General features: G+C 42.3%; 1 protein-coding gene across 1 annotated transcript in view; it reads right to left on the bottom strand.

The window, feature by feature from the left end:
• PTH2R (parathyroid hormone 2 receptor) overlaps positions 1–26,185 on the bottom strand; it is an 83,189-nt gene that overhangs the window by 47,491 nt on the left and 9,513 nt on the right. Inside the window, exons 3-8 of the mRNA XM_067548745.1 lie at positions 19,059–19,161; positions 12,302–12,412; positions 12,072–12,193; positions 8,564–8,661; positions 1,992–2,178; positions 710–863 (exon numbers count right to left, since the gene is read on the bottom strand). Coding sequence (XP_067404846.1) covers positions 710–863; positions 1,992–2,178; positions 8,564–8,661; positions 12,072–12,193; positions 12,302–12,412; positions 19,059–19,161 — 775 coding nt within the window. The remainder of the gene's footprint in view (positions 1–709; positions 864–1,991; positions 2,179–8,563; positions 8,662–12,071; positions 12,194–12,301; positions 12,413–19,058; positions 19,162–26,185) is intronic.

Raw genomic sequence — 26,185 nt, 5'->3', positions numbered from 1 at the left:
GTTTAAATCTGGAGTAACAACATTGACAGGAGCAGATTTACACTGGTAGAACTCAGTGGAATTTGGCCTAATCTCTTTGCAAATTCATAGATCCTTCCTGAACGGACAACAATGGCCAATTGATTGATACATGAAATGAGCTAACAACATGAACAAACACAAATGTAATGGTTGAGGAATCTGAGGACAGGAGAGTCCTATTTCTCTGGAGTACATAGAGGACATGATCTCTTATTTTAATTTTTATATAGGTTTTTCTGTTGGCTTTTTTATAGGCTCACCACCACACTGTGTTTAACTTGCAATCAAAAGCTTCATGTGATTCACTTTGCTCTACAACACCCCCTGGAGATAGGGATGTATTATACCCATTTCACAGTCAGGAACTGGAGGAGTTAAATGACTTTGCCTAAGGTTGTACAGGAAGTTGGTGGCAGAGTTCATATGAGACTCCAGGTCTCCTGATCCCCAACTCAGTGCGTTAACCAGCGGAGCATGCCTCCTGAAGGAATTCACCAGTGGTACCCAACACAATCAACTTCCTGCAACTGCTGACAGGAAGAAATTATTTCTGGAGATAGATCCCTCCTGTCACCTTCTCTTATGTTTCTGTATGGAATGAAGCACAGCAATGGGGATAGCAAAATCCTCTCCAGCTGAGAAGCCTGAGGAAAATGTGCAAGGAATAGAAGAGTCCCATATACCTTACCCCAGCCTATCAAGGTGAAGCCCCACAGGTACTTGGTATCCGAAAAGAAAGCCACAAAGATTAGGCTGTGCAGGTAGAGGCCTTCAACCAGGATCCAGTAGTAGTTGGTGGCCAAGAAGTAAATAAACATCACCACAGCAATCTTGCACCCCACCTGTCAAAGAACCCAAACAGAACAAGAATGGACCAGCATTCCCGGATACAGTAAACTGTCCAAGAATTGCCACAATACCGTTCAACCCGTTGCCCCTGGTTCCTATTCTTACAACTTTAATAGGCATTATTTACACAGCTATGAAAAGGCAGCAAGGCCATCCTTAGCACAGTGTCAAGTCTTTGTGTAATGTCAATAGTTCTCAATTGCTCTTTAAGGACCAGTCTCTCTCCCTCTCTCTTTTTTTTTTTTTTTTTTTTTAATTTGTGGATGAATTAGTGCTTGTGAAAGTGGAGAACTAATAGCATCCCCCTGAGACCGCTAGATTGGGGGCGGGTACCGTATAAGCTTCCCACACACACACGCTGCTCTGCCAGAGCAGCTTTGTTGTGACCTGCTAATGCAGTCCTGGCTCTCATTTGAGCCAAGAATGACAAGGGGGTCAGATTTTGCAAGGAGGGCAGCCAGGGTGACCTGAACAAATAAGCAAAAGTGAGTCGGTCTCATCCTCATTAGCAAAGAGAAGGATTCACAATAAAAACAGGTAGACAAATGTTGAAATTTGGGATACAATTTTCAAAGGTGCTTAAGTGACTTAGGAATCTAGGTCCCATTTTTAAAAGTGTCAAGCACGAAAGGGAAGATTTGAAAGGTATTTAAGTGCCTAAAAATTAAGATAGGGAATGTAAGGGGATTTTCAGAAGTGCCTAGGCACCTAATTCCCATTGGCACATAAGTACTTTTGAAAATCTCACCAGGTGGATATCATCACCTTTCAGCACCTAAGTATCTCTAAAAATCTGGCCTTCGGAGCCCGTCTCATTGAAAGTCAGTGGGACGTAGGGTCCTGAGGTCCAGATCCTCAAAGTCATTTGGGATCCTAACTCCCACTGAAATCAATACCTTTGAGGATCAGGGTCTCAGGAGCTTAAGAAAATGAGACAAGCTCCCAAGTCACTCAGGCTCTTGAAAATTCAGCATATAATGGGCCAGATCCTCAGGATCAGCCCAATATTTTATATTGATTCACCCCAGTAATACCTTGCCATTCTGGATTGCTCTAAAGGTATAAAAAGACAGAACGCTTGACTAGTGGGCTGAATGTTTTCCATGAGGGTCATTGCTTACATATTGGGACTTGTCAATCACAGGTGCCACTACAGTGCTCTGGAGGTCACTCATCAGAAGAGAGTCCAGCTCTTTGACTCCTACGTGTGTATGCATAACTTTGTCTTTGATGAAGATGCTGGCAGCTCTTAGCATGAAAGAGACAAAGAGATGCATGTGGATGTAATTCCTGGTGCAGTGCAGCCTCCTATGGGAAGAAAAAGATAATTTAGAAGAGGCTATTGAGTTTAGCCTGTATAAAGACAGGGAAGGAAAGGTGAAAGAGGTGAGCAATAAATCCAAGAATAGGAGCCTGCGTGATCACTGCATTACTCCAGAGTCACATCTGACCTGAAGCTTGTAAATTCCGCAGGGGAACTATGTTTATTTGGTTTTATTTATTTGAAACTGTTTCCATAGGAATTTCCTTTTTAAAATTGGTCTCAAGTTTTGCAGAAACACCAAAACCCAACACCCCTCCTCCCCCAAAGAACACCACCCCAAAATTTAGTTCTGTTCTGACAATGTCACTGTAAATAAGAACCACCATGAAGTTTCTGGCTCTTGTATGGGTGCACAAGAGGGGATCCTGACAATTGCAGGGTATACAGTCTGCTCCATGCTCCTCCATAATGCGGGCAGGAAGGGGAAGAGATAGGTCCATATCCCCACTCCCTATGCACTGACCTTCAGCGCTTGTTGGCCATGGAGGGGAGTGCATGTTTAAGCCTCATAAAGTAACCATTCTTCTTTCATGGGATAAATATGTGAGTTTGTTCTAGTGATAGCTCAACCCAGATCCAAACTATGGTCTTTATTTCTGTACCAAGACTTGAGATGTGAACATACATGAATCTCGAGGAAGTTTGGATCTGGATCCAAATTTTGCATTCTAGGCCAATCTTCAGTCATTTCCGGTTTCATATTTGGGGACAAGAATGATAACTCAGACTGGGCTTTTCAGATGCAGCCTACCAGAGTGAAGCACTCAGATTCCACTGAATTTCAATGGGAATTGAGTACCTAACTCCGTTGGGCTGCTTTGGAAACCCCATCCTTCATTTATTTGGTGGTAAGAGGCTAGATTCACCTTTAGGGTAAACTCCACTAGCGTCAGTGAAGTCACACCAGGGTTGAACTGGGCCCAGCATTTAAAAGACGGCAGGGCATCATGTTAATCAACAGAAGAAGCCGCCCTGTAATTTGTAGGTTTTCATTAACTGAGAATTCAACATAGATAGTTAAATAAAAGGGAAAAAATAAATATTCTGGATAGGAGTGGGCCATCAGCAAGTACCTTGAGGCAGGACTAGATCATTAAGCAAATGGTGCTTGAAAAGTCAATACCATTATTGATGGCCCAGAGGGAGAAGAGGAGAATAACCCTTGTAGTGAGAAGCAGTTCCATGTCTCTGCCCATTACAAAAGGGAACATCAGCTCTTGTGCATAAGCTTCTAAAGAATAAAATTGCTTTGAGAATGAATGGCTACACAGACAATGCTGTGTGCTGCTCCTGCAGAAAATAGGTCTGCAGGCACCTTGTCTACACTACACATCTATAATCAGTATAACTACGTCACTCCTGGGCATGAAAAATCCACATCCCTAAGGACACAGTTATACCGACCTAACGCTGTGTGTAGATAGCGCTATGTCAGCGGAAGAGCTTCTCCCGCCAACGTAGCTACCACCTCTCAGGGAAGTGGATTAACTATGTCAATGGAAGAGCTCTCTCCTGTGGGCTTAGAGTGCCTTCATTAAAGCACTACAGCAATGTGTTTTAAGCATAGACCTGCCCTTGTCCTTTAGTCAGGTGTCCTGCAAAGCTGGTATACGCAATCCATTGAAATTCCCATCTATCCCGGTCGTCATAAACAAAGGGCCTGATTCTGATTTACATTATGGCCTCTTTATATCTCTATGGTAGTGTAAAGCAGCTTTAAAGTGTTTATGTTGATGACATTAACACCCACGTTAGACTTGTTTACAGTACCAGAGCAGTGGATTAGGGGCCTTAGCATAAATGAGCATTGGGCTCAAGGGGACTATATTCCTTCTGAATGGGATAGACAGCCTTCTGTTTAGCCAAAAAGAACGATTGCCTGTCAACACGACAGTTAAGGCTAGTGATGGGTGGCCATTTTCTACAACCAGTTTGCATTGGTGTGATATTGGCCTTGTTGTTGTTTAAAGCACAGTCCCTATCCTACAGTCTAATGTGGTGACAGATCCTGGCAGGCCAGGATCTATATCAGACTCTTGCTGAATAGTGGAAATGTTTTCCATTCCTGCCTGGAATATTTCACTGAGATACAAACTCTGTCATTCCTTCATGACAACATGTGTGGGTCTACTCTCACACAGCAAATCATGGAAATAAGATGGGGGAAAATGCTGTTCGGTCAGCTAGTCCTTCTCCCTGCAAAGGTAAATTTCTGGGTCAAATTCAGGATTATATCAAGGGATGCGATCTAGCCAGGGTTTTATTGGTTTTGCCACCAAAAAGGCAAAGTTTTGCAGTGCGGTCTGGAAAAATCTATGGCCAAGAGCAGCTAGTTCAATACTTCTTCATCTCTTGATTTGGTCATAATTTCATACTTGAAGTACTCTGTTATATTTTTCTTAGGAAGGACAAAAATACAAAATAAAAGGGCATGGTTACTTATCGATGACAGTTACCTACAATATTCTATGCTGAGCTTTCCTGTCTTAGAGGTTATAGAGGTTACACACACACACACACACACACACACACACACACACACGATAATGGATACAAATTCTCTTTATCTTTGAGTTATGGCTGTAACTGTAGCCCACAGCATAATCCTCAGAACCGCTGCATGTTGAACTATTTAATGAAGCTTAAAATGCAAAACCTCTACTTTAAACAAAGGTGGAGGAGCAAATGTCTGCAAGCTTCAGCTGTTAACAGTTTCCAGGTTGTTTTTAATGAAGTGAACATAAAAGTTAGCAACAAGCACCACCCTGACCGCAACAGAAACGAAAGGCTTCTAACTGGGCTGAACGGTACAACCACTTGCCCACAAATATTGCGTATTGTACAGTAAACAGTGCTACTGAAAGAGAGAATTCACAGTATTATGCACTGTGCTTGGTAGGAAGAGTTTGCAGTACAGCATCCTTAAATTGCATAACCCCCAATTCAGAAAAACATACCTATTCAGGACAGCACTTCCTCACATGCTTAACATCAAGCATGTGCTTAAGTCCCATTGATCGCATAGACTCACATTTTAAGGCCAGAAGACAAGAAGTGGTGAAAAAAATCCATTGTTCCTCGGCAAGTTGCACCAATGGTTACTTACCCTTCGTGTTAAGAACATACACCTTATTTCCAGTCTGAAGTTGTCTAACTTCAGTTTCCAACCCCTGGATCCTGTTAAGCCTATGTCTGCTAGATTAAAGAGCAATCTACTGTCAGAAATCTTTTCCCCATGTAGGTATTTGTAGACCATGATCAAGTCACCTCTTAACCCTCTCTTTGATAAACGAAACAGATTGCGTTTCTTTACTCTCTCACTATAAGGCATGTCCTTCCAGACCTTGAATCGGTCTTGTAGTTCTTTTCTGAATCCTTTCTGGTTTTTCAGTATCCTTTCTGAACTGGACACAATATTCCAGTAAGAGTCTCCTTAACGCTATATAACAAAGATAATACCATCTCCCCATTCCTACCTGATATTCCCCTGCTCACATTCTCTCAACAGCTACCGAATCACACTAGAAGTTCATATTCAATTGGCTATCTACCATGTCCTTTCCAGAGTGACTGCTTTCTTATTGGCTTAAGCTGGACTTAAATACATGAATGTGCCGAAGATATACCCTGAATAGAAATGGCCTTGAGCACATGATTAAGTGTTGTTTTGAATCAGGGCCATATTGGCTAGAGCACCACTCCACCAATGGTCCAGATTCTCCTCTCACACCAGTTTACGTAAGTAACTCCATTGATCTCAATAGGGCTGCTACTTGATCTCAATAGGGCTGCTACCGATTAAGACCCCAGTTTCTGTAACTGCCTCCACATGGCAGAACCCTTGTGCCTGTGCAAAGCCCCACTGAAAGGTCCACATGGCAGAGGCAGTTCAAGATAGGGGCCTCACTCCAATATAAGTGAAAGGAGAATCCGGTTCAATACGCTTCCTGAAGGAAGCGGCTACAGGAGTGATAGAATTGTCCAGATGTCATGTCAGTTCAACCCTTGGCCTCTCTTCCAAAGCTATCAGAGATGCTAGCTTGTGAACTAATTATATTTCCGTACGATGAATCAGTGGGAATAGATTAATTATTTTTCTTAATGAATTGTTACATCAAGCTCAAAAAATTCTGGGAAAGTGGGGCGCAATACAACACACTGCAGGTTTGTCACATCCTAACCCCTTTAATATGGTTAGCTGCGAAAACATCCAGAATTTCTTACATTTTCCATTTGCGTGAGTAGGAGAACCCGCAGCATTGCAGCCATGAACAGCACCACTTTTTTATACCCTCTTTACTAAGCTTGTGAAATATGACAAAAATAGGTGCTATTTTCATTTTGCATACTCAACTTCCTGCACAGCTCCAGTTACAAAAGCTCAGCACAACAGTCATGGTGAGTTTACGTGTTATGTCCCATATGCCTGAATGCCTTTATTAAATACAATACGGGCCTGCTCCAAAGCCCACTGAAGTCAATTGGAGTCTTCTTACTGATTCCAATGAGCTTAGGATCAGACTTTAAGACTGTTTTACAGCAAGGAGCTAGCATCTGTAGACTCCCCCTCCTGCAAACACCTTTTCAAGTGTTTAATATTAAACACATGAATAGTTCCATTAAAGCCACTGGAACTGCTCATATGCTTTAAATCATGCACAAGTATTTGCCGGATCGGGGAATAGCTCTGGAACTGGCATTATTCCCCGTCTTCTGACATCGGCGTCTCGCTTCTGACACCAGCATTGCCCCGCTACCAAGTGATAGCAGAACTTCAGGGCTGTGCAAGTCACTTCCCAGTGGAGGAGAAATCAGTGATGCAGAGTTTGGGTACAGCCTAACACTTAATTTACACACGTGCCCTGGCCCTGGAATGGAGGCAGTCATAAACCACATGCAGGAAATCCCCTCTTCCAGAAATCTCAGCCCACGTGGCAACACCTAGTTCCCAGGATACAACTCTACACCCCAAACTGATTCTAGCTGAGGTCAAGCTTCTTGCAATCACTTCCTCTACACAGACCCTTGCAATTAAAACAATATAAGATTTTCTTCAAAGAGCAGAACCTTGTTGAACCTGCTAGGAAAAAGAAGTTGGAAGAATGTGTGTCACGGCACCACCTGCTGATACCTGCCTTCATGCCATGAGATTAGCTTGTTAGAAATAACTCAAACTCCTGAAGGTCCTTTCCCAGGATGCCCTGGGTTTCATGCTGATGACTAAGACAGGCAATAATTTTTATCTATTTTTAAAACCAAAATAAAAATTCAGACAGAACTGCCCAGAAACACCAACAAGTGCACTCACAGACAATAAAAATACTGTACAGTCTTCCCGCTCTAACTCCCTCCTCCTCACTCCTTTCCTCTTCTGACTGTTTGAAATTTTTTCTGACACAGGTCAGGTTTGCATTTGGATTGTGACCATGAGTCCTGAAGAGGCACAGCCCAGAACCTGCAGCCCAGGAAGGTGCACTGGCAAGAATCTCTCTAAGTTATGGCAGCCTCCTTCGGCTGACCTATGGGTTGCAGCATTGCTCTTAATCACTGCAGCGCTACTTGCCCGTCCCTGGCGCTTCTTCCTGCACCTAGCATGCACCTTACACTAGGATTTGTGAGGAGGTTCTCCGCTCCATGGCTGCCTTCTACAGTGCCTGTACCAGAGGAAATCTTCCATGGCCAAAAACAGGGGGTTTGGAGCTCCTTTGTGCTGCGCCAGCCCTTTTACACAGCATAAAGGGGACAGGACAGAAGCAAGGATCTCGCTATTTTTCTGTATCTTCCATGAAATGCCTTGCACACCGCTGGAGACCATAATAAGAACAGTCATGGAAAACCTGGCACGCAGCCTTTAGAATTTGTTTCTACTTTGATTCAGAAGTGAGCATCAGAGTGAGCATTCAATTCCTAAAGCGCTGGCATCTGACTATGGTAATATTCCTATCAGTAATTCGAGCGGATAATTCCACACACCAGCACCACTATTGTTTCAGGTGTGAAATAAACCAGTAAGCCCCAGAAACAGACTATAGGATAAACGACTCACTCAGTGCCTCCCGGCGCTGTCATCTTCAGGAGACAAACTATAATGTCTGTTGTGGCTTGCAGTTTTTTTACACGGCCAATGGAAATTATTTCCCCTTGAAACGTTTTAACGTGTTCTTTGTCTGACCAAAGCTTTACAAAACGGGTAGCCGTTGAAAATCACTCCATGCAACGCATGATATTTACTCTCAGCACTGAGGACAGGAATACAAAAAGCACCGAGAGATTGGACAGTCCTGCGTGAATAAGGAACACAACTTTCTCTCCTGGACAGATGACGGTTCAAAAGGGGACTGAGGGCAGCTGGGACTACAAATTGCTCACCTGAAGTAACCAATGATGAAAACAGCCACTGCCAGAGAACTGAAAGAGATGGAATATCCAACAGTGTACATAACGTAGAGACGTTCAAAGAATTCCTTCTGAAAAAGAAAACAAAGCCATTTCCACTGTATTTTCTTCTCGGTGTGCGCAAAGTCTCCAGCTGCCCTGAAGTGACAAGCCTTAACACATGCTGCTGGGCCAAACTCATCTCTGCTGTAATCCCGCTGACATCCATGAATTTACACCAGTGATAAACCTGTTGAACTGCCTTTGGAAAGCATTCAAGATTCCTCAGTCAGCACCCCCCACAATCCCAAAACCAACTGGGGGAGGGGGGGGGAAAAATCACAAGAGCATTAAAAAGGAATAACTTTGGAGTTCTTTTTCTTACCCTTCTGGTATTGTAGCCTCTAGGGGTCACTTTTAAAAGTTTTATTCCACAGCCTGGAGGGCTAGAAATTTACTTCTCACACCCCCACTTTTTTTTTTTTTTTTTTTTTTTTTTTTTTTAAAATGAAAGCAGAGATCATCATGTAACATGATTCCTGGAGTTGCAGCTAGAGATTGAAGAAACATGCTAGTCATCATGAAAAATCACAAGAGCAGGCAATATTGAAGTACAGTCTGTTGTCGGTTTCCCCCAGGACATACTCTTCCCACTCTGGTATCTGCTCAGTTCCACTGACTTCTGCATTGGAGGGGGTGGAGTCAAGGCTCTGACTCCACCTCCTCCTTCCCTCTGGCCCCTCCCAGCACACTTGCTGATGGTGTTCATGAGTAAAAGTTGGGTTGAGCCACCTCTTCTGTCTCCGCAGTTAAAATAAGGGGAAGTGGTCTTACTCCTCCTTACTCCCAGTTATAGGACCAGGCACAGATCTGTCCCACAGCAAGTAACAGGGCGTTAGCTTAAGAATCACACGCACTCCATGTGTTTGGACTCTGTTTACCTTTCCTTGTTTTCTATATTGTATGGATGGTGTTCGTGTCTTTGGTTGTATTCCCACACACTGAAAGGTAGATATATTTGATTCTATGTTTCAGAATATATTTGTCTATATTAGTGGTTTTAAACCTTTTTTCATTTGCACTAAAAATTCTCAAATGGAAGTATGTCGTAACGGGTTAAAATCATTGTATTGTGTGTGTGCCCCGAGTCCATGCTGAGAAAGAGACATAGAAAAATTTATTGAAGATTGTTAATTGTGTTTTAAGATTTTGTGACCATCTGTTTCTATAATTGTTCCTGGTTATTTTTGTAATAAATAAAGGGAAGTCGTTAATCTTGTGTAATAGATAAGGAGGTAGAAATTGTAAGCCACCTGGGAAGTAAAACTCGGGAGCAGCAAAACCCTGACCGAAAAGTGACCGGTTGAACTCATAATAGGGGGAACTTGCAAGCACAGCAGTTCCCAGGCCCAAATTTGGAAGTTTGCAGTCACTGCAACTTTTATTTGTTAAGTTACACCTGGTCAAGCATGAACTCCTGGCCTAGGGATTCCTCAAGGAGGGACCGACAAAGTGATGTAGAAAATGCCCATAATTGGTTTGACAGACGTATAGGCTGGAGTGGAGATAAAAGGGTTGTCAGACAAAGCAAAAATTAGAGAGCCTTGTCGTGAGAACCATTGAGCCTCCCCAAGGGGTACACCAGAATCGTGCCTGCAAGAGGGTCTGATCAGCCGTCCTGCCTCTCTCCAGCCCGTTGTAACTGGGCTGATAACCCGTTGGGACTTGTCCTGCGGATGATACCCTGGGTGTGAATACAATAGAGGTTCTACCTGGATGAAAATACTCTAGGTGCGAATACGATAGAGGTTCCACCTGGATAAAATATAGAGCTCTAAATAAAAAGACCAGGTCATAAAATATTTGTTGTTTTGCTGCAGCTGAGTTCATCTCTGTATGTGGTGAGTAGTGAATGTGAATTAGCAATAATTTTACTTGTATTCCAGGAGTGATTGTAATTGTTGGAATATTTGTTTTTTGTACTTGTTTTGTAATTGTTAGTTGTTTTTTTTTTTAGTCTTATATGTATTTTGAAAGTTTGTAAGAGAATAAGGGAACAAGATTTGTGGTAAAATAAATTGTTTAAGTTACTAGTTGTTATATTAGTAAGTTTTGTGTCTAGAATTTAGTTATTGTATTCAATTTTTGTTGTTTATAATTATATAAAAACGAATCAGTAAAGGAACGATTCAATTTAAGTAGTTGTAGCAAGTTAATAAATAAAAACTATTAAACGGTTAAAAATCTGGGAAGTTTGCCAAGTTTTTCTGGGAAGTTTGCCAAGTTTTTCTAAGTTAGTGTTTCCAAGCCTCACACTCTGTCTTAAAAGGGATGTATACGAACCACTTTAGTGTCTTAAGACGCCCTTCAAACCGCTCCCGTAATTTGGGGGGCCGTTTGTCCCTGGTAACCTTATCAAAACACGACACTTAGGCACATCAATATGGATCCCCTTGGAAATCTTAGACGTAGTCTGCGGACCCCAGGGATCTGCAGACCACAGGTTGAAAACCACTAGTCTATATCATTCCCTGAAGTGGACTGCTGTGTGCCAGCTTGCTGGAAGACTAGAATGAACACATCACAGCTCTGTATTACAATGAAGAAAGAGTTAGCACATTTAGCCCCTGGTCCTGCAATGGGATGCATCCAGGCACAGAGCCGCAAAGACAGGTATTGATTTCCATGGGAATTATGGGCCTGGGAGCTTTTGAAAATCCCATTGAGCGTTTATTGGATTCATCAGGTGCCTAAATACCTTTTAAAATGGCCCAGATTCCACAGACAGAAGGACATAGACCTCACAGAGTGACTTATAGGAGGGAAAAAGTATGCATAAAAGGGTTTGAGAGTTTTGAGGAGTTTTTTGTTTGTTTTTTTTAAATACTGATCAGTTATACAAGCACTGTCCATTCATGCATCCCTAACCTCTTGACAAAGATCAACAAATATCATTATCCTCACTACACAGATAGAAATCTGAGGAGCAGAGAGATTAATTGACTTGCTCCTAAATCACATGCTGACTCGGTGGCAGAGTGCCAAATTGAGCCCAGGTTTCTTCATCTCCAGCCCCGGGACTAGAACTTTTGACCCGAGACTCTGGAACGCAGGGGCCACGCCTACAAAAGGCGATGAGAATTGCAGTTCTTCTGCTACGACTGAATTTAGCCCTCAAACCACATTAAGAGCCGCGAGGAACACTTGAGAGACAGAAGGGCTTTCAGTTCATAGATTCAGTGCCTGTGGTTCCTTCACAGCTACGTTGTTTAAAATAAGACTCTTCCTCATTTTATAACTTAAGAAGCATTGGGTAATTAATAAATGCCCATTGGTGCTAATGCACCATTATTAAGTTAGGACAACAACCTGCAAGTCATTCATATTTCCAATGGTTTTTATGTAGAACCATAAAGGAATGAAAAGTGAATACAGTTTCAGAATTTGTTCTTCTCATCCAAACACTCATGCTCTATTAGCACATTGGAAAAACATCCCATACCTTCCCCGAGCTGATTTCCGGCTGTAAGTAGCGAAGGCAGTCCGAGTAATTGGCCCACGTTCGGTTTAAACCCTGCACAAAGTCCCATGTTCCATTAGGGCTACAGCGTCGGAAAGCCACCCCTGCAAAGAGCAAATGAGTCTTGGTTAGTTTAATTAGGTCTTCGCTCCACTTGGCTCTTCATTTGTTTCAGATAAATTTGTAGAGAGCTACAAAAAGACTGGTGGTACCTTTGTGATTGAAGTCGTATATATAAGGAGGGCATGGAACAGCCAACATTTTCCCCAGTGAACCCCTGGGCCAGCATATTAGTCCATCCCATTCTGGAAAGCAGTTACCCTCTGCAGACAAATAGACAGACCGAAGACATAGGAAGAAGAAACAAAAAGTATAAGACAAGCCTTTATGCTGCTTATTTCTTTACTGCATCTCCTTAATACCTGTGCCCAAATTAAGTAACAGATACTTTTAAATATCTTGCAAGTTAGGTACATAAGGATTAAAGTACTACATTTCTTCCCAAATAACTTCATAGATAAAGAATTGAGATTGACAATATGATTCAGTCAGATCTAGTTTATACACCAAAACAACATCCAATTTCTTTTAAAAAAATAAAAATAAAAAGATCAACCTCAGTCAACCAAACTGTTAGACTCTTCGGAGATGCAGCCAGTTCCCCACTCCCATATAACTTCATCTCTCTCTCAACCCATCTTTAATTTACACCATCCACCAACCTTAACTCTGCACTCCAACATTTGCAAAATATGTCAAAAATTTATTGGAAATGGATGCCATGAATAGGAAATAGGAGATTATATACTCTGAGGAATTCATTACATTGATCTTTGCACACATTTTTGCTGATTCTAGGAGTTGTGGTATGATGGGTATATCAAGTAGGTCTATGAACCTCATAATCTTAATTTGAGCAATCAAATTATGCAAGTTGCGTCCATAGTTGAGTCTGACTGCCAGGACAATTGCCAGTGTAATTAAGTAAGGTCTTTGTGGTGAAATTATGCTGGAGTCAGTTGGTGTTTGAGTCTGTACAATGCACTGTACAAATATTCCAGTGGAAGCAGTGATAACTCACCTCTTGCGCTTGGTTGCCCCGGAGAGGGGAACATTGTCCCTTTGGTACTTGTGTTCTGAGGGGAAGTATTGTCCAGTGGTTAGACTGCTAGCCTAGGACCTGGGAGATCAGGTTGCAAATTCCCTGCTCTGCCATAGACTTCCCATATGACCATAGTCAAGTCACTTAGCCTTTTTGTGTCTCAGTTACCCCATCTGTGAAAATGGAGATAATACCACTTCCATAACTTACATGGCTGTTGGGAGGATAAAGACATTAAAGATTGCAAGGTGCTAATATGCTATGGTAATGGGGGCGATAGAAGTACCTATGATAGACAGATAGTGCCCACGCCGCTCTTATGGTCCATACTGGCTCGCAAGCACCATGCAGGGTTCCTGCATCTATGTGACTGACATCTGATTTCCCGATGGAGTTGGCTCACCTGGTCCCCATGTTGGTGCAACAGATTCTTCCCCTATCTTGGGAGGATGAAGAGGAAACTGTAGGTTTTTCAACAAGAGGAAGGATAACTGGCCCCTGGGCTTCTTAAGAGAACAGACTACATGGTAGAATATATGTACAATATATCCAGGCCTTTGGTTACACAGAGAATTATAGAAATGATTGTCTGGAAGGGACCTCAAGAAGTCATCAAGAAGTCAATTGTGCGATGCTTGCTGTACATTTATAACACTGTCACTGAGTTCCTGTACAAGTGTAGAAGTGCTTTCAGTGCCGCTAGGCACTCTGGAGAATATTTTGTCAACAAGAGTGGATGGATTATTTTAAAAGAGAAGTTTGTTGAGTAACAAAACCAGTGCAGCCAAAACAAAAAAAACAAAAACCCACCAAACTAGTGCAATTCAAGAGCAATTACATTAAAAAAAGAATTAAATAAATGGAACAGAACAAACAAGGGGAAACAACATTCATGTCCATTTTTATCTACAACAGCAGCAGAGTCTTTCCCAGGTCAGCACATGTGAAGCTGTAGTTGTCCTTACTCCCCCGCCGGTGTGGAGTGATAAAGGTAAAGATGCCGCCTCTGGTGCCAGGTGGAACATTGGGAGAGGTAGGTACTAAAATGCAGGACTTCTCCATTGGCAGCAAAAGGGAGGCAAGCCTGTGATTGTTGAACTGTAGGTTCACATGAGTCTGTAGCATCTGTGTTTGCTGCCAGAGAAGCCCCAGTACGTCCTGGTGCATCTCCCCTTCCCGAGCCTGTCTCCTGTCCCCACCTTTCCATCTCCATACAGTCTGCAATGTCCACCCTCCAAGCCACACGCTCACGGTCTGAAGTGGCACTGGCTTGCAGGATCTCATTGAACATGTCGTCCCAAGTCCTCATCTTTCTCCTCATCTGGCCCAGCATTCCATGGGTTTCAAGGGGGGAAGCCCTGAAAGCTGCAACACCCACAGCAACAGCCAGAACAGAGGTACCTCTGCCATGACACTCACAATGGAAAGTGAAAGCTAAAGTTTAGAACTCCCTTCCCTGGCTTCCTTACAGTTTTACACAAGACGGGCTTATTGACAGACACTTCTGTCTGGGATTGCTTGCGCCCAGCACCACTCACAGCACCAGCCCTGGAGAGCGTGGCCCACCAAGAAGAGGAGGGGGAAATTGTTCAACTGCATGAAGCTATGATTATAGGGCTATGGCACTAAATATGGGTGCCAGTTTCCGCAGGCAGTGGTGATTTTAGCTATCATCTCACTCCTGAGGGTAACAAAGGCACCGAAAAGCACAGCTGTGGCTAGCATCCCACAGCTGTCTGGGCCTACGTGCCACTAGCCCATTTACTGCAATGGTGCCTGCAGAAGTTATCACAGATTGGTGTGGGAAAGTGTCCTGCCCCAGAGGAAGAAATAAGCTGGCCATCCCTAGAAACCTTTGGGAAAGAGTTGCAGAGTCCCTCCAGAGAAGTTTCATCAAGATCTCTTAGGAGAATTCAAAGGACACCCCTGTGTACATAAACTGCGTCACATGGCCTCCCCTGCCTAGCTCGACAGGCGAATGAAAAGCAGATCACTCTACCTCTGTTTGTTGTACCACTCTCTCTTCTAGTCTAAGTAAATTAATGGAAAGTTGATAGCTGAATCCTGCTAAGCTGGGAGAGCCACTGGTACATCATTGTAATGGGAAATACATTTACCTGAGGTTACTACCCCTGCAGCAGGCTTGCCTGTGCTTGACTGCTGGGACCAGCAGAGGACAACAAAAATGATTAGGGGGTTAGAGAACAAGACTTATGAGGAAAGACTGAGGGAACTAGGCTTGTTTAGTCTGCAGAAGAGAAGAATGAGGGGGATTTGATAGCAGCCTTTAATTACCTGAAGGGGGGTTCCAGGAAGGATGGAGCTAGGCTGTTCTCAATGGTAGTAGATGACAGAACAAGGAGCAATGGTCTCAAGTTGCAGTGGGGGAGGTCTAGGCTGGATATTAGGAAAACTTTTTCACTAGGGAGGTGGTGGAATCTCCATCTTTAGAGGTTTTTAAGTCCTGGCTGGGATGATTTAGCTGAGGTTAGTCCTGCTTTGAGCAGGGGTTGGACTAGATGACCTTCTGAGGTCCCTTCCAACTCTAATCATTTATGACTGACTGGACCGCGGTGGCATCTCCAGCAGGTCCTGGCTTGCAGCATAGCTGGAGTCCTGGTCGTATGTCCCCCCTGCATCCTCCTCACTGGTCATGTCAAGGATCTGTGACTCAGGCCCTTGGAGGTATCCAAAGTGGGGTGCAGGCTGGTGGTAGGTCTTCACCAAGCATGGCATGCAACTCTTTGTAAAAGTGGCAGGTCTTGGCTCAGCAATAGAATGATTATTGGCTTCTCTGGCCTTCTGCTAGGCCTGCCGCAGGTCCCTGGCTGTCACGCAGCACTGCTGCTGCTCTCTGTTATACCCCTTCTCCTGCATCGCCCATGCAATCTGCTCAGAGACATCCACATTTCTAGGGTTGATCCATAGCTGGGCCCTGCACAGCCTCTTCTCCCTACCAGCCCAGGAGAGCCAATATCTCCTGTCTACTCCAGGCCAGGGCACAGCTGGGCAGTTGCACAAAGCAACCAAAAGCAGCTCTGTGAGCTCACCAAGACAGTCAATCAGTAAAAGGCATTTAAAAAAAAAATTCAGAAGGTTAACAACAGGGCCTTCTGGTCTCTGTGGACCCCCTGGATAGCGGCATTCACAATTGTGTCCACAACAACCAATGTTGGACATTTGCGGAACAGCTACTGGAGGCCTGTTAGGGTTGACCTAAGGAATACAGTGTTTACATTCGCATTGCGCTGACCTCAGTACATCAACCATGGCTCAGTGCCGTTCGGGGAAAATGGTATTACTGTGGCACCATAAAAGGGTATTTACCTTGGTGGGAGACCAATGTAAGTGTAGACACACACACAACAAGATTGGTGCAAGGCAGCTTATGCCGACCTAACTTTGTAGCACAGACCAAGCTTTAAACTCTTAAACCATCCCTTAATCTGCCTCTTTTATTCACCCAGTTTGAAACACGTCATTCATCAGCGCAGAACAGAGACTCAACTTCTCTGAAGAAAATAACTGAAATTATTCTATTAAAGATCGAGCAATTAACTCAGTTACCCTTCCTTCACTAGCTCACGACATCTAGTCTAGTGTAAATTTGGAGAAACATCGCTTATTAGAATCAGGTTATTTCAAATGCACAGCTTTGTACAGAAAGCATCCTTATTCAGAACAGCACTTAAACATGCTTAAAATAAAGCACGTCTTACAGTTAATCACATACCTAAATCCTATCCAGGATAAGGATTGATTTATGCACATGCTTAAGTACTGTCCTGAAAGAGGGCCCCCACCAGATGAAATCCTGATTCCTAATATTTAATTTTCTCTGGCACCTTGACAGAAATGTTTGTGTGCTACTGTAACTCATGTGACTTAAGCCAGTGGGCCTTTCATTCATGTGAGTGGAGCACTCAGTAAGAAGAGACTTCGGTAAGTATTTCATTCATCGAGAGTTGTTTTATGCGTGGGATCAGTTCTGATACATTATTTGGTATAAGGAATAAAAAAATACTTTACATTCAATTGAATATGGACTCGCCAATCTTCCTCTGCATGAAGACTATTAATTCTCACTCCCAAGATGTTCATACATGGTAGGAGGAAACTAATTGTCTGTGTCTCTCTCTAGTTTTTTTTTTTTTTTTTTTTTTTTAAAAGCAGTAACATTCAAAGACAATATTCTTAAAAAAAAAAAAAAAAAAAAAAAAAAAAAAAAAAAAAGCTTTGAAACCATCACTACGGTTATTAGTGATGATATTATTACAACTGGCATTAGAAAGTATTATTTACTGGTGACATTGTTATTATAGTTGCTATTACATGTGGTTATTGACAGTAATATCTATGTACAGTAGACATGTTTCCTTATTTAGATAAAACCAAATTAAGATAAAAGCAAAGCCTAGTTTTGTTGTTGTTTCCCTTTTATCCAAAGCTCTTTTTACCCCAAGTCTTCACCCTCCAATATAAATCTCTTCCCTAATTGCTCCCAAGAGTATCTCAATATTTATGATGTCTTTGAAGCATTTCATCTAAATGGGGTTATGCAATATAGGGTATATTTAAAAATAGGGTGCAGAGTTCATGGATATATGTTCTGCAGGAATTAATCCTGCAATGACAGGGAAATGGACTAGCAGATGTATTCTAATTTCTGTAGGCCAGATTTTCAACTGGTGAAGCCAACACACTTATAGTGGGGTAGCACCAGCGTAAGTGAGAGGAGAATCAGCAAACCTAGAAATTCAATGGCAATGCCTAGAGTTGGGTGAATTTGCATAGGGCAAGTATTCACACATTCAGGTCTAATTTGACATGTAGTTTCAGGCAAAAAAGAGGTTTGGAATATTTTGTTTCAGTGTTTCTAAAAAACAAAGGGTTTTGACATTTTGAAATGAAGCATTGCATTTCAGCAATTTCAAAAGAGAAATATTTTGATTTTTTCCATTTCAAAATGGTGTTTCATTTAGAAATTTAGCTAACTAAAAAGGGCAAAGGACAACCACAAAAACCAAAATGAAACAACCCCTGTTCAAACTGAAAACAATTGGGGGCAAAGCGTTTAGTTTGATTCTATACAAAAATTTTGCATTTTTCACCTCCGCCCTGAAACAACAAACAAAAAAATCCATTATTCGCTCAGCTCTAGGGATGTCGGAAGACCCAAAAGAGTGGAAGTTGATCAAGCCAGAGAGAGGATTTTAAGTCAGCCATTTAAAATTCTTTGTATTTGGTATGTCTTAATTAACAACCATTTAACTTCAGTGACTAATGTTTGAAACAAAGAAAAGCTTTGTTAAAGATTCTGTAATCTCATCCTTTCGGTTCAGGTGTTATTGTTCACCTGAAAGATGTCTGAGACCTAGCAAACCTGGAAAGATCAGAGATAAAACCTCTCCAAAAAAAAAAAAAAAAACAAGCAAGTTTTTTTTAAAACCCTTTGCAGCTCCTCTAAGCTTAACACCACAACAGCGTAGAATAATAAAAAACAGACTAAGAAGAAAACATAGTATCTCATGCACAGTCACTAACTCAAGTCACTGGAATCTCACTAACTACAAAAAAATCAAAGGAGGCTCAAAAACTTTGATCAATTTGAAGCATAAGCCTACGTGCAACCTTGTCTGTTTGAGTCTGAGATAAATTAGGAGAGAAAGAGAAATAATGATTGTCAAATAAAGGCACATTTCACACAGATTTGGTTCAGAGACAATATGCTGAATAAGAAAAAGAAGTGGGACCTTCCTGCATTGATTTCCTGAGCTTTGGGATGGTTAATATATTTGAAGGTTTTGACACCCCATTAGAACTGCCGAAGGAGGGAAGAGAAAAATCAGTTGCTTAAGATAGTTCACCTCCTTCTTGTAGCAGGGTTGTGATGTTCAGTTCACAATGAACTTTGGCTTCCAGGAGAAGATAAATCTGCTCCTCTGTGGTAATCGTGTAATCAGAATCCACCTGTGTTAAAAAAAAAAAACAAAAAAAAAAACTTCACATAGAAAACAGCAGTGAGGAAGGATGTTGTTTTGCTCATTTGACACCTAATTGTCTTTTAATGGGTGTGCTCTAAAAGTTCATTTCTAAATGTTTTGACTTTTTCAGAAGGAAGTGTTTCAATTTTACAAATTGACACCTTTTTGTATTGAATTTTACCTTGTCATCTTTCCAGGTATCAAAGTTAGGTTGACTGGTCTACAATTCCTCTGGTCGTCTTTGTTCCCCTTTTAAAAATAGGTATTATGTTTGCCTTTCTCCAGTCCTCTGGGACCTCACTCATCCTCCATGAGTTCTCAAAGATAATTGCTAATGGTTCTGAGATTGCTTCAGCTTGTTTCTGAAGTGCCCTTGAACGAATTTCATCAGGCTCTGCCAACTTGAATACATCTAACTTATATAAATATTCTCTAACCTGTTCTTCCCTATTTTGGCTTGCATTCCTTTCCCCTTGTTGATGATATTAATTGAGTACCTGGTCACCATTAGCCTTTTTAGAGACAACTGACGCAAAATAGGCACTAAACATCTCAGTATTATTGAGGTCATCAGCTCTCCTTCCTTTCTAAGTAGAGGGCCCACCATTTCCTTCATCTTTTTCTTGTTCCTATTGCATTTAAAGAACCTCTTTTTCTAGCTTTTTCTGTCCTTTGCTGGGTGTCTCATTTTGTCCCTACAGCTTTGTGCTATATTTTGTACTCCTCCATAGCAATGTTTCCACTTTTTGTAGGATTCCTTTTTTCATTTTCCAGTTAAAGACCTCCTGATGGAGTCATATTGGCCTCTCACCAGTCTACCTATCTTCCCTTCGCATCAGGGTAGTTTGCAGTTAATAGCAAAGGTCTGGATCTTGTGGGCTTAATTGGAAATAACCATTATGAACCAAAACGCTTTCAAACAAAATAAAAAGTTAATCTGTAAAGTGGAAAGAAGAGGCCAAGGATGGCAAAGCTGAGGGTCTGAGAGCTCCACAGATCAAAGCCTGATTAATAAATCCGTCCCACTGATCAAGCCATTACGATGGGATTTCTGTGCTAAGTCATGGATTCAAAGGGCACTCATGTTAGTTATGGTCTATGAGAAGTGACTTGAGGGTGATTTCAGCCCGATCCTTAGAGGGCAGGTAGCCACGCTACAAAACCTACTGTCTACTAAGCAGCAAACATTCTGTAGTCCTGTCAGAGCGGCCAGCCAGGTCTTCTTCCCCTCTCTCTCCAAGTCAGCTGTGAAGTTATCACCTAGGCAACCTGGGGAAGCTTGCACTACTGATAGAGGCAAGGCTTACCGCAGGTGATGTTACTGTAATGGTCACCCCTGTAATGTTTTGTGAATAAAGAGGGCTTCCTCCTCTCCGGCTGTCCATCTAGCATTGATCTCAATCAGTCATTTAGCAAAGGAAAAGCTAATCAGCAAAAGGAACTAATTATTTGAATAAGGACTTCTACATCCCCCAATTGAACCTTCAAATATACATTAGTGATATAGGATTTGACCCCCTGATCTACAGCTAACTTCAGAGACACCAAGAGCAGTTTTGCCATTCATTCCAATGGCGCCGGGATTTTATCCCAAGAATTCAGTAGCACATCAACATAATTCAGCTCACTACATCCACACCGTTTTAAAGTTTTCCAGCCAGCCAATTCAGTTCAAACATTGCATTCTATTTCTGATCGACAGAAAGGATTTTCACCAAGGCACTATCACTAGCATCTTGTTTTTTATGCCTCTATTCAAAGTAAACAGGACTTTAATTGTTTTCTCTCCATTGTTTTATATTTTAAGAATTGGGTGCTCTTCCTGTGAGAGCTGAATTGAGCCAGATACTCAGATGGTGTAAATCAGCCTACATTGGGGCTTCATTGGCTGATTTATACCTGCTGACGAAGTGGCCCGTTGACCTCAGTGGAGATTCTCCCACTTTACATGAGGCTATTGAATTGTGAAGCAGGCCCTTACTCCCGTCCTCCCTCCCGCCTCCCGCAGCAAGTATATTTTGCAATGTTTCTCAGAGAGCAAGATTACAAGCAGCCTCTCTTTGGTTTACTTCTACTAAGAGGTGAAACATGGGGATCATCAGCATTTTGTACAATCTTGCCTTAATAGTGGAGACTATAACCCAACAAAGCATTTAAGCCTATGCTTGACTTCCATGCAACTACTCATGTCCTTAAGTGTTCTGCTGGACTGGGAAGCAATAGTTGTTTGTTATTCAGTAAAAGGAAAGCATATGCTTAAAGTCCATCTGTTTCACAAGCCCTGTAAGCATATGCTTACACTGCACTAATTTCAGTGGGACTTGAGCAAGTACTAAATGCTTTGTTGAACTGACATCTAAAATACAAAGAGCTTACGATTTAACTCATCCCCCATGAGGCTGTAGTTGAATGGGATCTCCCAGCCTTTTCCCCTGAAATTTGTCCAGCCTCCACTTTTAAGGAATAGTTGTTCAGTAGTGCTAATATTACGCTTTGTTTATATAATTTGTAAGCGTTTTTGGTAAGTGCTTAAAAACATGCTTGAAAGTGAACTAGGAACAGCAAGCCAGAGCATGAGTAATTCATAACTAGAAAGCACTCATGAATATTTATTAAGCACGCACACTAAGAATCTTGTGGTAATTTGCGGCTGGGTTTGAATCCACCTGTGCTGTCAATGTTTAATCATTACAGAGAGAGAACAACAAAAAAACCCCAACCCTTATCTCTAGAAGATAATTTGCTGTATTTCTCCTCAGGCCCAGATCTGCCTAAATTGGGTGAAAATTTTTTGGACTAAATTTATTTTTTGCGGGGGGAGGGGAAAAGAGATCTACAAATGCAGATTTGGGTTGACAAACATTTGGTGAATGTGTGTCAAATTTGCCAAAATGGTTTTGGTCAAAAAACAAAATTGAGAAGTCAAAGGGTTTCATTTGAACAATTTCTAAATTAAATTTGTCAGTTTGTTTTATTTAAAAACAATTTGTTTTGAATTTTACTTCTTTAAAATGTGTAAAAATTCAAAAGGTGAAATGAAACATTTCAGGTTGAACAAAACATTATGTTCGGCCTGAAATGAATTTGACTTTTCTGGTTTGCCAGGGAGAAAGGAAAAAAAACAAAACAAAACCACCTCTCATGCTAGGACAACCCAAAACAAATTTTTTAAAAAACATTTTTTGTTCTGCCAGCAAACTGGAAGACAGCCACAGTCTTCAATATGTTTGCAATTCGGAGACTAGAAAAGTTTTTCTAGCCCCCAGTCTGGGGCATTTTCTATTGCAGTTCAGTGAAAACTGATCTGTTTGTTATTTGCAAATATTGAACAAATCATTTTTGGAAAACGTCTGGGCCTGTAGGGTTGTGTGTTCTGTTCATAACAGATGGCCTTAGACAGTCAACACTGCAATTGGGTGAGTACTCATTATGACTGATCATCGAAGATACAGGGTCAGGTTGCCATTGTCCCACGGCTCACAAAGAAGCCTCTATCAAAAGGAGTAGTGGCAGGAAAAAAAAATTGAATTTTCTAAGGCCTGATCCAAAACCCTCAGAATCACTGGGAGTCCCCCCCACCCTTGACTTTAGTAAGCATTTGACTAGGTCCTGAGGGGGAAGAGAGTCAGAGACAGAACAGGAGAGGTGTAGGTTTAGGAATGCTTTGGACACAATCTTTTCATATAATCCATGATTACTCATTGTAATGCTTTGTTCCTTTCCTGTGGCTGGGCTGTACATAGAGATTGAGGAGTCCACTACAACCTTGGAGCTGACAGACCTGGGGCTTTTTAGCTCAGGTGGTACAGGGTCATGCTTTTACATCCAGAGATCTTGTGTATGCAATATGGTGGGGATCACACCCAAGAAATCAATGCCTATTTGGCAGTGTAAATGCTGGGGTCTTTCCTGCTTGAGGGAAGGATAATACAGCTAAAGCAGATGTAGTGGCTGTTTAGCACACGTCACTGTCAGTGTGCTCTTACTGTACTCCTGCAGCTGGGGTTCTCATTTTTCTGTTACAATAGTGGAGGGCTAGACAACCCCTGCATCGCTAGCAGCCTTTTGATAGCCACCCAGTGGTGTGGACATCTGAGGCTTGCTCCTCTCACCTCCTTGCCTGGTTACACTGCAGACTCGAGGGAGTCACAAATGAAAGGCCTGTTAATTTTGGGGGGTGGAGGAGTTTGGATGAAATTTCTTCTTTAAAAAAATGCCTGTGAATTTTTTTTTTTCCAATTAAAAACCCCATTTCTTTACTTAGTGGATACAAATTTTTTTGCTGGCCCATATCAAGTATCACATGCTATGTAATCCTAGAGTGTAGCTGGAATCTGGATAGCTACAAGGCGCAGATCAAGGCGTAGTCTTGAGTTGAAGGGACTCAATAATGAGGCCTGAAGCAGGAGCCTGTCCTAACGTCACACCCCAGGCTCAGGTCAGAGCCAAGTAGGTCAGCCGAAGTAGGGTGAATGGAACAGAGGCAGCTTGAGATGTCAGGAGCAGAGCCGGGGGCTCAGGAACTGTGAATGGAAGCGAGGCTAGATATCAGGAGCACACCACAGGATCTGTTGCTGCAGCAGCAAGCCCAGGATTCACAGATCCTCCAGGTGTTTTCCCTAGGGCTTAAAGAGTGAGCCTTGGCCAGTGAGGGAATGCAGTAAGGACCAGCCATCAGGACCTCTGTGGACAGGACGTCCCGTAGTGCTTAATCGCAGCGACTGTTTGCCAGGGCTTTTAGATGGCACCAGCAGACCCCGGTTCCAGAACCATGAATCACCACATCAGCCACTGTGGTTTTCAATAGCAGCAGTCAGGCTATGAAGCCATGCTGTACATGCAACATTATAGTACAAATTATGAGCTGAAAAATCCCTGTCTGGCCTGATGAAGGAAGCTATACTAGACTCCTACCAGCAGGGTTCCAATTGTAACCTGGTCAAAGGCTGTCTCTTGCAAAGCATTCAGTTCTTTCCAAAGAACGTGTCCACCTGTAGTGCTACACGGGAATCTTTTGTTACAGGGCTGTTTGGGTACCCACCAGCAGACAGATGATGGTCAGAGTAGCAGAAGTTTTTTTTTTTTTTTTTTTTTTTTTTTGCACGCACAATGGAAACACCCCACGTGAACTTTAGGGGGAACCATTGCACAGTAGTCCAAAGCTTTCACTTGTGAAGGCCAGAATGGTCCAACATATTTTATACTGGTTTTCTGTGGGTACCCCTCCCTCAAAACCAGGTTAGTTTTTACCCCAGATTTCGAGTGAAGGAAGCTATGATTTTTTTTGTCGCTGTTGCTTTCTTAACTCCAGCAGGAAACTCAAAGGGCCAAATTCGTCACTTGCATAATTATACAGATTTCAAATTCATCCTGGCCGTAATGTTTTTGACAAACCCAAATTTTGCCAGGATCTACAACCAGCTGAATTCAGAGGGGTTAGCAGAGGTGTCAATCTGGTCCATAACCCTAATCCTGTATTCCTTCCACACCCCCAAGTCCCACTGAACCCGTGGGAATTTTTGGTGCATAGAATCAGTCCCAATGTCACAACGGCACTTGAACCTAGGATATCAGGAGTGGTACCCACCTACAGAGAGTTTGCACATTGGGTTGTTCCACATACAGTGAAAAAAAGAATAACCCTCCCCCCCACATGTTGGAAAACGGTGCAAGTTGCAGCTCTGGTTATGATGCATCTGCTTGAAGTGAAATTGTTTTGTGTGGGGGTGGGGGGGAAGAGTGTCTTTGCTAAAGGGTTCCACTGTATTTGCTAGAGTACATTCCTGTCAAGTGCCTTCTATAAAACCAACTCTCTTCATTTGACCTCTCCAGGACACTCTGTACTTCCACCACGGCACTGATTTTTTCTTATTTGTATTCTATTAATCTTAATAGAACTATAATCTCCCGCACGTATGGTTCTTTTCTTTCTATGCTCTGCACATGTGTGGTACTACGTGCCATGGATTTGTAAGCGTCTTTATTATTCAGAGTGGCTTGCAGTCATTATGCTCACTCCTTTATAAAAGCAGCCTCAGGCAGCACTTAATTGCAATACATGCTTTGAGCTTTCAAAATATTTTCTCATCTCTGGGAGTGCAGCAATTTGTATCAGGCAGATCTCGCTCTACCGCACAGAAAGGACACACAAGCCGGGGCAGCATATAGTGTTACCGTCTCTCTATTGCATGCTTGACTCCAGGCTGAGACATTTTGCCATCTGTCTTAGACAATAGAAACTCCAGAGCCGTGGCTCTTCACCTGTGGCCTGAAGAGGGCTTCTAGGTGGTCCTCAAAGCTACTTCTCTCCTAGCAGTGAAGCATCCAACGACCTTTAAGCAATGACATTTGCCACTAGAAGTAGCCTTTTCTCTAACAAGTTCCAGAAGCACATTTGACCTACTAAACTACAGCTGGGATGTTTCGTGATGCACCCTTACGTGGCACTAAACTGTGTTTGTGTGCTCATTTAAATGATGTTCAAGTGAACCGAAGGATACATTTGGAAGAAGGGATTAGATAGAGTCAGAAGAACAGCGCACACAAAATGTTCTGCAGTAGGTAGGGCACAATTTATAAAATCTCATTCCTTATGCTTCAGTGCATAAATCAGTCGGCAGTTAGAGTTATGAGAAAGAGGCCCTCTGGGTGCCGGCATTCCTTACTCTGAAGCATTTGAAATTACTCCCAGTTAGAGACCTCCATTGGCTTGTTTTGATACGGTAATTCGGCAGATTATTGAATACAACCTCACTTCCCCCCAAACAAAGACCTTTCTGCCCCTGCTTCTGTATAAAATACTTGATTTTTACATCTTGAGGCATAAAATTGAATAGAGAGTGTGCCGTAGAGAACAATCCTGCACAGTCACTAGGTGATCCAACAAGTCTTGCCTACGCCTAGAGACTAAGATAATGCAATTAATATATCTGACATGTAACAATGAAGCTGGCAAACTCTAGGATCTATTCTCCTCTTCTCAAAATGTGAGCTTAAATCCCACTAGCATC

Source organism: Emydura macquarii, unplaced genomic scaffold (assembly GCF_026122565.2).
Source record: "Emydura macquarii macquarii isolate MOO-44397 ecotype Brisbane River unplaced genomic scaffold, CSIRO-AGI_Emac_v2 contig_1253, whole genome shotgun sequence".
Classification (NCBI taxonomy): domain Eukaryota; kingdom Metazoa; phylum Chordata; order Testudines; family Chelidae; genus Emydura; species Emydura macquarii.
Note: the sequence above shows the minus strand (reverse complement) of the source record. Positions and strands in the feature narration are given on the sequence as shown.